Here is a 13,680-nt window from a genome sequence, read left to right on the forward strand (position 1 = left end):
TTCATATTAGATAAATATAATCTTTGTTGGATAGTATATGTAAATATAAAATGATGCTACATCAATAACAATATTAGTAATATGTGAAAATTAAATTAAATAAAAAATTTATATGTAGAATTACATAAAATCAAAATTATTGTAATAGCATTAGAGCAAAATTTATGACTAATTTTAATATTTTAAAAGATGACTACCAAGAAAAATAAAATAACGAATTAAATTTGAAGAAAAATTTAAATTGTTGACAAACAGTAACTGAAGACAGATTACACCCAAAAAATAAACAAAGAACACATTTACAAATCATGGCAAAATCAATTTTTACAGTCAATTCACGAGTATTGACAATTCTAGGCTTGGGCTTTCACGTTAGAATAAATTTTATGGAGCATTGGCGGGCTTAGTGGTCCATGGGGCTTGGAACCAGGGCCCTATTTCGGTCCGCACCATCTCAGACTCGGTCTTTTTTCTTCGTTAACTCACTGTTGCTCCCTAAATACTCGCTGATCAGTAGAGCTCCGCTTTTTGCAAAGACAAAAATGGAAGACAAAACTTCTCAGTTCAAGGTACGCCAAAACTAGTCACTTACTTGACAGCATCTTTGTTTCTATTTGCTTGTCTTCAAAACAGATTTATATCAACAATTTAAAAATAAAAATAAAAGGAAAACCCCCGAATATTAGCTTTCCAAAAACTCTGTTGAAAGTTTAACTGATTGATAGTTGTTTCACTGCAGATAATATTGGGGTCATCTTCCTTACCTCGTCGTAAAATATTAGCTGAAATGGGATATGAATTCACACTCATGGTAATTTTCATTTCTTCTGGAAATTTTAATATATTAGGGAAAAAAAGTTTAATTTTTTGTTATTTTTGCAGAGTGCAGACATTGACGAGAAAGGTATCAGAAAGGAGAAGCCAGAGGAGTTGGTCATGGCCCTTGCTGAAGCAAAGGTTTTCCTCTTCTTTTACTTAATCTTGCTGTGTTCATTTGGAATGATTGTTTTGATTGACTGAAAAATTTTAGAGCCTAGAATCGATGTATTTATTGGCTTGCTTTGAGCCGTGTTTCATCTTTTCTTCTTCTTTATTGTGCTTCTGGGTGTTTTATTGTAAATTGGAGGGAAATTTTCGAGTTTCTTTTATCAATTCCACTGTAATAAAACTGCAAAGTGCTATTTAGGGCTCCAGTATCATGTTGTTATTGCAACTTAAGTCTAATAGGATGCTTAGTTTGAATCATATTTCTCTTGGTGAAATTCTGGTTTTGATCCGTGTTAGATGTATTACAAAATAATTAGGGGACTGAGACCGATCAAGTTTGCGACAGCATACTCTTTCAAACTGTAGCCTTTGTACATTCCCTTTCAGATCATTAAATTTACATGCATAATCTTTCTTATTCATTGTTGCCACTGCTTCTGTTGCCTGCTGCATGGTATTGTGTTCGTATATTCTGTTGCTTCGGCTTAGCTGAATGAATTTTTTCAGGCAGACGCAATCTTACATAGGCTCCCTGTCGGTGATTATGTAAAGGAAGCTGAGCCAACATTACTAATTTCTTCTGATCAAGTAAATATCTATTCTTGGACATGCTTTAGAGTTTCTGAAATGTTTAATTATGTTGTAGTCTTTGTTGCATGTGTCAAAATTTTGAATAATGCTTCTTTAATTGCGAAAATCTATTTTATTTCTGTTATAAATGTTATTTGGCTCTTTGGAGGAAATTTCATTTTTAAACCATATATAGGTAAATAAATTTCTATCTTAAACCTTTTTAACAGGTTCTTATAATGTAATGCTTCCTTAAATAGATGTTACAATGGATTTGTTCCTTTTCATGATTAATGTGAAGTCTTTTGACTGTAAATTTTCAATACTTATAAGAGGCTAATGTCTCACAAATAGTCAGATTTACTATTTCCTCATGCTAGAAGTGCTGTAAGATATCCACCACTATCTTGTAGGCTTATCTTGCAAATGTTTGTTTTTTTGCCTAAATGCATTTGTACGATGTATCATCTCATAGATGGAAATTGGTGATAATCCATGCTTGTAAGCGTAGGCACATTTAATAATATTTTCATGTTGTACGAAACATTTTTACTTTTATACCTCACTGTTATTGTTAAATGTTCTGGAGGTGGTGGTCTATGAAGGTGTTATAAGGGAAAAACCAGCCAATGAGGAAGAAGCACATCAATTTATAAAAGGTTTGTGATAATACTCTTGATCCAATTTCTACTGTTCTACTCTTTCAAAACTTTACTGATTAACCATTTGCGCAGGCTATTCAGGTGGGCATGCTGCAACTGTGGGATCTGTTCTAGTTACAAACCTTAAAACTGGATTCAGAAAAGGAGAATGGGATAGAGTGGAGGTATTAATGGCTCTAATTTTTATCTGAATTTGCTAAGAAAGAATTATATTCTTCTAAATCGCTCGACTGACTGCCGCACAGTCTGTTAGAAAGATCTTGGCGAGCCCTATCTATAGGAAACCTCAATATTGCTGGAAAGACAATAAAAATAATCGGAGTTTTTAGGGCTTAGAGTTAAGGGTTCGGTGTCTTGAGTTTATGGTTTCATTAGGAGAAAAATATATTTCTAAGAACCCTAGAACATACCATAACACTGTTGTGAAGCATAAATGTCAGAGTGCATTATAGAACCATAGATGAAAATGCTTTGGTTCAGACCCCACTCTCATTCCATCTTCCTTTCATACCTTGGTGTGTGTGTGTGTGTGTGATGGGTATAGTTCTTCAGCTTACTTAGTCAAATTATTTAACACTTGCATCAAGCTATAGTAGCCACAGAATATGAAATAGTAATGAAGAACATATTTTACTCTACCCACTTTATGCATGTTTCCATCACCATATTCATCATGTTTCCTTCTGGGTAAAAAAACAGTCTGCTGCACTTAAGCATGTCCATAATGTGGCTTAACACTTTCTTTTGTTGTTATTAATTTTCATTTTTAATGCCCTGCAGATACATTTCCATGAAATACCAGACGAAGTCATTGAGAAATTGGTAAGAGTTTTTGTTTTTCTTTTCCCTCCTTTTGCTTACGGCCTGGGCATTGTCATTGTTCTTTACTTGTTGATCAGATCGAGGAAGGGAATGTACTACATGTTGCTGGGGGATTGCTGATCGAACATCCTTTGATAAAGCCATACATTAAACAAGTGGTTAGTTTGATTATTTTTGCGAATCTAGTGTAAATATGATTCTTGCACCATATTGCCTAGGCAACTTAAACATATGAATCATATAATGCATGAATACTTCCAAAGCCTCGACATTACCAACAAGCCTTTTCCAAAACTTGTATTACTCAGCTTAGGCTTGAGTCCTGCATACGGGTATGTTCAATCGGATCTGAAGAGCATGATTTATTGTGGCATGAGATGTGGGTTTGGTTTTGCAGGTAGGGACAATAGACAGTGTGATGGGATTGCCGAAAGCTCTCACGGAGAAACTCATAAGGGAAGCTGTCTAGGAGCCACGCCATTTGAATCCATTGGAACTTATTTCACTTTTATTCTCTTCCGTATATTATCTTTGTCACTCATTTTATTTCCCTAAGCTGCTACTTTTGGTAAATAAACTACAGCCACATGCCCCCTTTTTTTTTTTTTTTTTGGTTTGGAAGATGCTGTAGTTGCGTAGCTTAAGAGGAGATCTTCACCTTTGAACAGTTGGCAATGTGGTCCGAAAAAATCAAACATGTTTTTCGACATCTTGGATTAGAGTTTGAGTAGAGGTCTCTTTCTTTAAAAATAGGTAAATTAATTCTTATATATTAAAGTAAAAAGTAAATTAAGCATTTTTATTAATAAAATTGGTTCTTATATATTAGAGTGAGGTATACATGGCTTATCTTGTGTAATTGTATTGTTATTCAGTAACAATAGAAAATGATGAAGTTTTTGCTAGAATGGAATCATTTGTCTTTAATTTAATATACATGGATTAATTTATTTCTCTTTTCAGTAAAAGAAATTAAATGTAATTTGATTCTTAATATAGAAGCTTGCGTTGCAATCAAGATGAACACAAAATAATGAGATCGAAGATTTCTAGAAAGTGAATTATTTTGTGAAGTAAGACAAAAGGGTTGATGAAGCGTGGTCAATGGCGGAGCAGGTTTTCTCATAACAAATAGTCTCTTCTTTGACATTGTTTTGTAGTTAAAAAAGAAGTCACCATCAAACAAAAAATGTCCCTGTAATCCATATATTTTAAATTTAAATCATCCATTAATTTGAGAGAGTCCGGATATTATGACATTTACTCTTTCTTTTTTTAATATTCTTATTTGAGTTGCAAACTTAATCCTTTTTTTTTTCAATTTGTATTGAGATATTTTAATTTAAACGCAAATTTGAGTTTGAAATTGAGTACAAATGAGGCTTAAATACTCATTTAGCCCCTAAATTTATTATTTTCTTTCAAATTGATATTTATGATTTAAATTTTCATTCTATGAAGGGTTTTAGTACTTCCTTGTAATGGTATTAAGTTTGGTATGGTGGTACTTTCAGACAGTGACATGTGGTAATGATGATATCATAAAGATATTATAATTTGATTTTTTAAAATTATTAAAAAATATAAAAATATCATAAATAATTTATAAACAAAAATAAAATATATTATTTTTAAAAGTTACAAAAATTAAATTATCTTAAATGAAACAAAATATTATTTTTATATTATTTTAAAAAAATAAATTAAAAAAAAAATTTGTTTGCTATAGCTATTAGTTAATTACTTTTGTTAGGTCAGCCGGCTTACTTTGATTTCCCTTAGCACAAATTTTCTAATATTGATTATCAAGCCTTTAGCATGGAAAGTAAGCCTACGAAGCATCAAAGATCATCGTCCTTGTTCAATGTGATTGTGACTTCTAGTAGTGTCAACAGTAGAATATAATTTGATTCTTCTCCGGTGAGATTTAGTAGAGTACTGAGGAATAAGACGACACAGGATTGGGGTTGAATCGTGTACGTGGGTTCAGGGGCATTATGGTTCTGTAAGTAAGTTTGGTGTTTAAAAATGCATGGGTTATGTTGGGGTTGTCCAATGGAAATAGGATGAGGAGTCATGGTAGAAATTTGAAGGAAAACTAAACAGATATCGAAAAAATTAAAGAAATTTTCCAGAAGAAAAGTTGGGTTGTGAAATGAGGCTTATCTGAATCCGATGGCAATTCTGGTCGCCAATTTACTGCTTACCTTGGCCAACCAAACCCATCTCATCACTCTACGTGCTCTATCCCTCATGTCATTTGGGTGCTGATTGGTTGTTGTCAAATATGGTTTTTATAATTAAATAATATTTATTTTAATTCATTTTTCAATTTAATATATAATTTTATTTGTATTTAAATTTCTTTTTATGATTTTATATATACATTTTAATTTTTAAATTAAAAAATAAGAATTATGATATCATTATAATGTCAGTATATAAAAATATCACATGCACCAGACTTAACAGAGTTGCAAAAAGTACCAAAACCTTTTAGAGCACTAATCTAATGAATATCCCCGCTCAAGAATGAAAATTGAGGTATCAACTTAAAAGAAAGCGACAAATTCAAAGATTAAATGAATATTTAATTTTACAATTAATGAAGGTTGAAAATTGTATCAGAAGGAAACTAAAGAATTTAATTTTTTTATTTATTAATTTGATACTTATTTTTATTTGAGTTAAATTTAACTATTATTTTTAAAAAAGTTAAAATAATTTTTATAAAACTATTGACTAAAATATTATTTTTTAATAATATTGATATGATAATCTACATGTATTTTATACTGATATGATATTATTTATCTTATACATCACATTAAAAAATAATTTAAAATTATAAAAATTAAAAGATATATAAAATTGATAAAATTAAAAATAAAGTAACATATGAATTGTTACACAAATTCTTATATTTAAAATTTAATGTTTGAGTAGACATTCCTTAAAAAAACATTTAGATTATGGAACACAAAATTTGACCAAATAATTTCAAAATTCATGCAATTTGAATGTGGGTAAGGAAAAAAAAAACGATAAGAATGACATCATTTTTAGCCACGTGATTCTAGAAAATGGAGTAACTAGAATACAAAGAAAATAGTAAACAAAAATGATTCAAAACCATGAAAAATTCAGATTGATGTTAAACAAAAAAAAATTCAACTCTTTCCACCGAAAACAAAGATTTCAATAATAGCAACCACTTAGACTCTTGACATTCATAACTTTTCCTATTCCCTTCCTTTCTCCGCACCACTCTTTGCATTAGATTCCCATCTTTAATCTTTATTTTCTCCAGAAACTAAATTTCTTCTCTCAAATTTCCCACATTTTTATTATTATTATTTTTTTTTTTTTTTAAAGTTCAAACCTTGGGTGACGACTCACTCACTATTTGCAAATCTATTAATAGATTTGGTCAGTCCCAAGCAACAACCACTTACCACTCCCTCTTGACCGTTAAACCCCCGCCATACCCCCGGTTCATCACTTTTAACGGAGCATCATGAACCAAAGGGGTGTAGCCACCACAAATGGTGGCTCCGGAAGCGGCTCAGTTGGTGTTCGGATCCAACAATCCCGAAGGCTACCGGATTTCCTCCAAAGCGTTAATCTCAAGTACGTCAAATTGGGTTACCACTATCTAATTTCCAATCTTTTAACCCTCTGTTTTATCCCTGCCATCGCCGCACTATCGATCCAAGTTTCTCAAATGAATCTTGATGATTTACGCCAATTGTGGCTTCACCTTCAATACAATCTAGTCAGCATCATCATTTGCTCTGCTATTCTAGTCTTCGGGTTAACAGTCTATATCATGACCCGACCCCGACCCGTTTACCTTGTCGATTATTCTTGTTACCGTCCTCCCGACCATCTTAAAGCCCCGTACGGTCGTTTCTTGGAGCACTCTAGGTTGACCGGGGATTTTGATGAGTCGTCACTCGAGTTCCAGCGCAAGATTTTGGAGCGCTCGGGGCTGGGAGAAGAGACTTATGTGCCTAAAGCAATGCATAGTATTCCTCCAACGCCGTCTATGGCGGCGGCAAGGGAAGAAGCTGAGGAGGTTATGTTTGGGGCATTGGATACTCTTCTTCGAAACACGAATGTTAGTCCCAAGGATATTGGTATTCTTGTTGTGAATTGTAGTTTGTTTAACCCAACCCCTTCATTGTCTGCTATGATTGTGAACAAGTACAAGCTAAGGGGAAATATTAGGAGTTTTCATCTGGGTGGAATGGGGTGTAGTGCTGGGGTGATCGCTGTTGATCTGGCTAAGGACTTGTTGCAGGTTCATAGGAATACGTATGCTGTTGTTGTGAGTACTGAGAATATTACTCAGAATTGGTATTTTGGGAATAGCAAGTCTATGTTGATACCTAATTGTTTGTTTCGAGTTGGGGGTTCCGCGGTTTTGCTTTCGAACAAGTCCAACGATAGGAGGCGAGCTAAGTATAAGCTTATTCATGTGGTGAGGACTCATCGCGGAGCAGACGATAAGGCATTTAGGTGTGTGTATCAAGAACAGGATGATGCAGGGAAGATAGGCGTATCTCTGTCTAAAGATTTGATGGCAATTGCTGGTGGTGCGCTAAAGACCAATATCACAACCTTGGGTCCTCTTGTTTTACCTATCAGTGAGCAGCTTTTGTTCTTCACAACTTTGGTAGTGAAGAAATTGTTCAATGCAAGTGTCAAGCCTTATATTCCGGATTTCAAGTTGGCATTTGATCATTTCTGCATACATGCTGGGGGGAGGGCTGTGATTGATGAACTGGAGAAGAATCTGCAGCTGCTACCGATACATGTTGAGGCTTCTAGAATGACTCTCCATCGCTTCGGAAACACCTCTTCAAGCTCCATTTGGTATGAATTGGCATATATCGAGGCTAAGGGGAGGATTAGGAATCGCAACCGTATATGGCAAATTGCATTTGGAAGTGGTTTCAAATGTAACAGTGCAGTCTGGCAAGCTCTCCGGAATGTAAAGCCGTCTAGTAATGGTCCCTGGGAAGATTGCATTGATAAGTATCCTATGAAAATAAGCTCCTAGCTGGTAACATTTTGAGTTAGATTCAATTTTTCTCAGCTAGTTGTCAAATTTGGTTACCATTGTGTTTCATCTTTTGCATTTCTTGCATGTTTGGACTTCTATCATGTAGACTTTGCTCATTTTGTACTATAATTCTCAGTGTATTTACTAGTCAATGACATGTCTGATACCAACATTTATAGAAATTTTCATCAATGTACCATCATAGCATTTCATCCTGTTTAGTTTGTTTTTTGTTTTGTTTATTATTGTGATTACTAATAGTTATTACTCAGATATCATTGATATATAATGCCTTTTTGCTGTTGCTAAAAGTGGCAAGGACCACAATGGCTAGAACTGATTAGTGACGCTTGCTTTCCTGCTGTTCAAAACTTGTATTCATCATGAAGCAATGATGAGTAACGTACTAATTTAGCTGAATCTTTGTTACTCGAATTGAATTGGTATATATGTACAACACATCCATGTTGAATTTTTTCTAGTTTTTCCATGTATTGGATGATCTTTGAAGAGTTATATTTTTTATACCAATGTCTGGATATTCATTTGGCATGAATATTTGGCACAGCTACCCGGACAAAATTGTAGAGTTGGAGATGAACTTATTCTGCCTGGCTACTAATAACAGAAAATTTGGCATGGCCATGGTAAGAATATATGGCATGTATATGCCAAATGAAGGAATTAATCACTCAAATAAGTAGACAATAGTACATATATTTTATTTTGAGGATGAAATTTATACAAGTGATGTAGAAATAGAAGCTAGGAAGAAGAGATGCTTGCTAGAGAATATGGAAAGATAAATATATAAACAAAAATTTTACAGCTAGAGATGATTATAAAAGAATGGAAAATTGCAGGAACTGAATTATTCTATAGTGAAAATGGGGGGGAAAGAAGAAAAGCTTATCTAAAAGAGCGTTGGATTTCTTCGAGTGTTCTGCCCTTAGTCTCAGGGACCCAAAGACTCACAAATAGAATAGTGAAAGCGCTTACAAGCATGTAAATGGTGAAGGTTCCTGTTGCAGGTGAAGGGAGGTTGAGTTAATAATACCATAGCTCTATTAAATTCTGAGTTGGAGCAAATTGTACCTCCACTGTTCCAATCCAAAAGCAGGTTGGCAGTCATGGTAACCAGCCAGGCAGAGAACCAATTGGAAAGTGTTGCTATGCTTCCCGCTAGACCCTTTATATTTACTGGAAGGATCTGCACCAAATCATAAGATGCTAAAGTTTAAAGGGAGATCATCATCATTATTTATCAAGCATACTGGATGTTATGCTGTAAGAATCAGGCATGGAAGTAGTATTGATCCACAGCCATTTGAAAAGAAACCAGCATTTTGTTTAAGCACTGCACTTGAAAGAAGTAGAACTGCTTGATTTGAATAGCAATGCTATAAAATGTAATAAGTTGATACCTCTGACATTATAACCCAAGGAATGGGCCCCATTCCCAGAGAGAAAGTTATCACCAAGGTCTGGAATAAAAAATGGATCAAGTTCAACAATTCGCCATTTATCAACAAAGAATCAAAGCAATAACCACGGTTGTACCATTATTTTAGTTCCTTTACTATTAAAAGACATTTCAGTCCCACTAATTTTGAAAACAAATGGAGTAATGTGGCTTAATAAAGATGGCTGATATGGACCAAACTATAACTAGTTTAAACCTAATAATGACCTAAAAAAACACACAAATAAAACCGTAATAATTTGAGGTAAAAGTAAAATCAATTTCTTACCTCTACTAATTCTTCAAAACTGTCTTTTAACCTTTTAATTTAATTTAATATTTGACTTAATGTCAAGTCAGCCACTATTAAGTCATATTATTCCATTAACAACAAACTTAACATTTAAGGACTAAAATATCAGCTTTTCAAATATATAGAAACTAAAATATTTCTTTTAATAATAGAGGGACTAAAATCCACGTTATGATATGGTAGTAAACTTAACCCAATAACCACTGTATTAGAACAAGGAAAAGTAACATACCACAACTCCAACTACCGACAAGATGCCCATTATGCTATAAAGGCTAGACTCAGTAGACACAACATCCTGGTTCAATCATCAAAATGGTCATAATTTAGACCGAAACCCGAGTAGCATACAGATAAAACTTAGGTGTTTGCAGGGGAATTGTGAACAAAAGAATCCACCATATTGTTACCTTTAAAAAGAATGAGAGTGCAACAAGTAGGAGGCTGAGAGTCATTCCAGAAGTGGAAACCTGAAATAAATTAAAGGGCTGTAACAAATAAAGGCGCGAGTAATATATTGATATCCATTTGGGTATGCAGTTCAGCGAGTGAACTTACAATAAGCAGAAGCCGGCGGCCTGTTTTGTCCACCAACCATGTGGTTAAAGCAGTAGCAATGACCTAATCATACACAATTTCAACCATCACATTATTTCACAAGTTTTTTCATTGTGAACCCAGAAAAGGCTGGTGGCACTTGTACCTGAATGAAGCCAACTCCAAAGGTAGCTATATTGCCTGATTTAATTCCTGCTCAAGGTTCATATCATCAAGTTAAAGGATTCTTGTCTGGTAAATGTTTCCATAATGTGAAAACAAACTTATGTTTACCAGCAGTTTCGAATATGGTAGCGGAATAGAATATAACACCATTAATGCCACTAAGTTGTTGCAACATAAGTAGCCCAATTCCAACCTGAAAGTGAAAAATACTGTGTGGTTCTTACCAAGACCAAGTCATGATATTGTTGCAGATTTTGTGAGCAATTAAAAATACCATCAATGGAAACCAATATCTCCTTTTTTTGAGTTCTGCGAACCGGATCGTTGTTCTTCTATTTGTTGATGCTACAGACCTCTGTCAATTTAAAAAATAAAAATAAAAACTAACATAAACAAGTGTAAGTGGCAATTGCACAAATGACTCATAGTATTATTACCTTGATTTCATTGACTTCGATAGAAATATCGGTATCGAAACCCCTAAGAACTTGAAGAGAAGCTTCGAAATCTTCGGTCATTCCCATTTTTGCCTAAAATCAGGGAAGGAAACTCGAATCAGGCGATCATAACTATCGAAGTGAACATGCTTGAGTACAACCTGGTAACCTACTACTTCTCAAGCTTACCAGCCATCTAGGAGATTCTGGAATGAAAAATAGACCTGGAATCAAAATTGTACAAGGAAGTATTCCTGCCAAAAAACAAATTAGCAATTTATACAAGTAAACTGGAAATGATGAGAATGAATGAAGGTGCCACTGCTAGATGATTACCTAAAATTGCAAGTATCCTCCACTCCACAAAAAGTCCCAGCAAATAGGCTACCATTGTTCCAGTTGTAACAGACAACTACATAGTATAACATGTATAGCAGCCTCCTATTAATATTCAATTGTACATCAACAGCATACATGGTGATTGGTGAATAGATCCAAAGCCAACCTGATTCACAGAACCCAAGCTGCCTCTCAAGTTTTCGGGTGCTATCTCAGCTATATACACAGGCACCTACATATGAAGAAGACACAACAAATACTCTCAGCAATGCTTTGCTACAAATTTCGATCTTAATTACCGAAGCATAGTTCATCGTTACCGTGTAAGAGATTATTCCCACACCGAAACCTTCCAGCAACCTTCCCATGTAAAGAAAAGATACATCCTGGAAAATGCAGCAATCAGGTAAGTAGCTACATGAAGTTTGGATAATAATATAATGATTAGAAAACTCACATTTGCAAAAGATATAGCAAGCCATCCAATTATATTAGGAATAGCAGCAATCATCAAAGACTGCAATGGGAATAAGGAACTGAACTTAGTAACAATCAAAATCATCATAACAAGAAAAAAACTGTGATGGATTGGATTACCCCTTTTCGCCCTATATACTCTGCTATCTGACCACTGGTTATTGCTCCAACCATGGCACCCACATTTGATAAAGAACCAAATACAGAATACTGTCCCCAAAATAGGACACTTATTAGCCAAGTCAAAGACAAAACACAGTTGTGGACAATAGTGTAATAATTTATACCTCTGATACAGTTAACCCAAGTTCCTTGATGATTGCAGATTGTGTAGGAGAAGAGTAGCCATTCTAGCCAATTCAGAAACTTCCACTTTGTCATTTCAAATGATAGTAAAATCGAAAGCCAAATCAGAAGAAGTTTTTAACTTACAGTGAAACCGAATTGGATAGGACCCAAAGCAACAATCAAAACGCAAGCTACAACAGAGATGGAACTATCACGAATAACTTGAGATGAGCCCAGCATACTGGATCCCGTCCTGGAACCCATTCGATACCAGCTTCCGGTATGCAGAAATGGCTTCCGTACGTCCCTCCCATCTTCAGAATCATCCCTGAAACTCATGTTTCCCTTCTTTTTTTCTCTGTAATCAGCAGTCTCTTTCAAGGAACAAAAGCTTTCTGGTCACTCAGAGTGAAGATAAGGAGCTGTTTAACATCCTGGAACAAGAAGTTAGAAAATTACTACTTACTATAAATTATTATGATAAAAGGGATCCAAATTAATGAAGCAGAGAGGTATATGGTGTGTTGTAGCCAATTTCGTTTGTTCCATAGATCTGATAACAAGTTGAACCGATTTAAACTAGTTTTTAATGAAGAAAGAGGGAAGGGAGTAAGATTGTTACCTAATGTCAGAAAAAGCTTTAGCTTCCTATGCTATGATTGATTTTCCAGTTTATATTTTTAAACGTGAAAGAAGAAATCATTTTTTGTTTTTGGTTTACAAGTCAAACGTGAAGACTAAAAGTTTACTTGTTTGATTGGAGGTGCAACTACCAGTCCTTGCTGTTAAACCAACCAACAGAAACTTGTCATTTGGCATTGTTTTGGTAAGTAAGGTTGTCTTCTCTGATTTTCTAAATCTTTCAGCAGTATAGTTGGCTGTTGGAACTGCATAATAATTTATAGCATTCTCTTGTATATATCTTCTTTTATGTACCATAATACTACCTCAATACTACATAGTTAATAAAATTAAACATCCTGGCTCGTATACTTCTAAAAATTTGGATTCAAATAGATAAGAAATTAAAAGTTGATGCATTACGTATACGACTCCTACAATATGTAACATCATTCACAACAATTAAATTCATAGTCTAACTAATGAATAAATAATATTTATCATTGGTATTACATAATGGATGAAAAGTAAACGTCATCACGGGTTATTTGTCTTTGTAATAAAAGACTTAATTACTATTTAATAGTAATTGACGTTTTTTAAAGGAAGAGATAATAATTATCATGAGATAAAATAAAATCATATTAGGAAAATGAATTTATCCCAAAAAGATTAAATATATATTCAGATAACACACTTATAACAAGATCATTTAATGAGCACTTAGTAGCTTTTGTAATGGTATGTAATTAGAGAGAACTTAGTCACGATACTATAGTAGAATGATTTAAGCCCTAAATACATATGTTCAATCGGTCCCTTTACTAGCTCGCAACAAGAAATTAATTGTACGTAGAATCAAATGAACAAAAATGAATATAAAAAATAAAGTTAGAGAAATAAGTTGCATC

At 34.0% G+C, this 13,680-nt stretch overlaps 3 protein-coding genes across 4 annotated transcripts; 2 read left to right on the forward strand and 1 right to left on the reverse strand.

The window, feature by feature from the left end:
* The first annotated feature begins 398 nt into the window (after positions 1 to 398).
* Positions 399 to 3,949, forward strand: LOC108454839 (uncharacterized). Its single transcript, XM_017753436.2, has 9 exons — positions 399 to 569; positions 740 to 811; positions 883 to 957; positions 1,495 to 1,575; positions 2,147 to 2,216; positions 2,292 to 2,383; positions 3,000 to 3,041; positions 3,119 to 3,199; positions 3,439 to 3,949. Exons 1-9 carry the CDS (start codon positions 414 to 416, stop codon positions 3,508 to 3,510), a joined length of 741 nt encoding a protein of 246 aa, XP_017608925.2. The 5' UTR covers positions 399 to 413; the 3' UTR covers positions 3,511 to 3,949.
* Positions 3,950 to 6,170: 2,221 nt separating this feature from the next.
* LOC108457112 (3-ketoacyl-CoA synthase 4) lies at positions 6,171 to 8,291 on the forward strand. The gene has a single exon (XM_017755968.2). It carries the CDS (start codon positions 6,559 to 6,561, stop codon positions 8,104 to 8,106), a length of 1,548 nt encoding a protein of 515 aa, XP_017611457.1. The 5' UTR covers positions 6,171 to 6,558; the 3' UTR covers positions 8,107 to 8,291.
* Positions 8,292 to 8,748: 457 nt separating this feature from the next.
* On the reverse strand, positions 8,749 to 13,016 carry LOC108457113 (sugar transporter ERD6-like 6). 2 transcript variants are annotated; one of them, XM_017755969.2, is made up of 19 exons: positions 12,771 to 13,015; positions 12,293 to 12,582; positions 12,148 to 12,210; positions 11,981 to 12,070; positions 11,841 to 11,900; positions 11,704 to 11,769; positions 11,550 to 11,615; positions 11,381 to 11,456; positions 11,234 to 11,298; positions 11,045 to 11,137; positions 10,882 to 10,962; positions 10,716 to 10,800; positions 10,588 to 10,634; positions 10,443 to 10,505; positions 10,295 to 10,354; positions 10,117 to 10,182; positions 9,534 to 9,593; positions 9,205 to 9,319; positions 8,749 to 9,131 (listed from the first exon to the last, which is right to left on the reverse strand). In XM_017755969.2, the coding sequence occupies exons 2-19, from the start codon at positions 12,485 to 12,487 to the stop codon at positions 9,019 to 9,021; spliced, it is 1,464 nt and encodes a 487-aa protein (XP_017611458.1). In that variant the 5' UTR covers positions 12,488 to 12,582; positions 12,771 to 13,015; the 3' UTR covers positions 8,749 to 9,018. The 2 variants fall into 2 exon arrangements, with proteins under 2 accessions (XP_017611458.1, XP_017611461.1); XM_017755972.2 differs by lacking the exon at positions 9,534 to 9,593 and having other exon boundaries at positions 12,771 to 13,016.
* Positions 13,017 to 13,680: the final 664 nt, after the last annotated feature.

The sequence above is a fragment of the Gossypium arboreum genome, chromosome 3, assembly GCF_025698485.1.
Source record: "Gossypium arboreum isolate Shixiya-1 chromosome 3, ASM2569848v2, whole genome shotgun sequence".
NCBI classification, from domain to species: domain Eukaryota; kingdom Viridiplantae; phylum Streptophyta; class Magnoliopsida; order Malvales; family Malvaceae; genus Gossypium; species Gossypium arboreum.

Coding starts and splice junctions, on each gene's coding strand:
- LOC108454839 (XM_017753436.2), top strand. CDS start 414: ATGGGGCTTGGAACCAGGGCCCTATTTCGGTCCGCACCATCTCAGACT. Junction 958..1,494: donor TGGCCCTTGCTGAAGCAAAG/GTTTTCCTCTTC, acceptor GAATTTTTTCAG/GCAGACGCAATCTTACATAG. Junction 3,200..3,438: donor AGCCATACATTAAACAAGTG/GTTAGTTTGATT, acceptor TTGGTTTTGCAG/GTAGGGACAATAGACAGTGT.
- LOC108457112 (XM_017755968.2), top strand. CDS start 6,559: ATGAACCAAAGGGGTGTAGCCACCACAAATGGTGGCTCCGGAAGCGGC.
- LOC108457113 (XM_017755969.2), bottom strand. CDS start 12,487: ATGAGTTTCAGGGATGATTCTGAAGATGGGAGGGACGTACGGAAGCCA. Junction 9,594..10,116: donor TGTCGGTAGTTGGAGTTGTG/GTATGTTACTTT, acceptor TTTTTATTCCAG/ACCTTGGTGATAACTTTCTC. Junction 9,132..9,204: donor TTTGGATTGGAACAGTGGAG/GTACAATTTGCT, acceptor CACCTGCAACAG/GAACCTTCACCATTTACATG.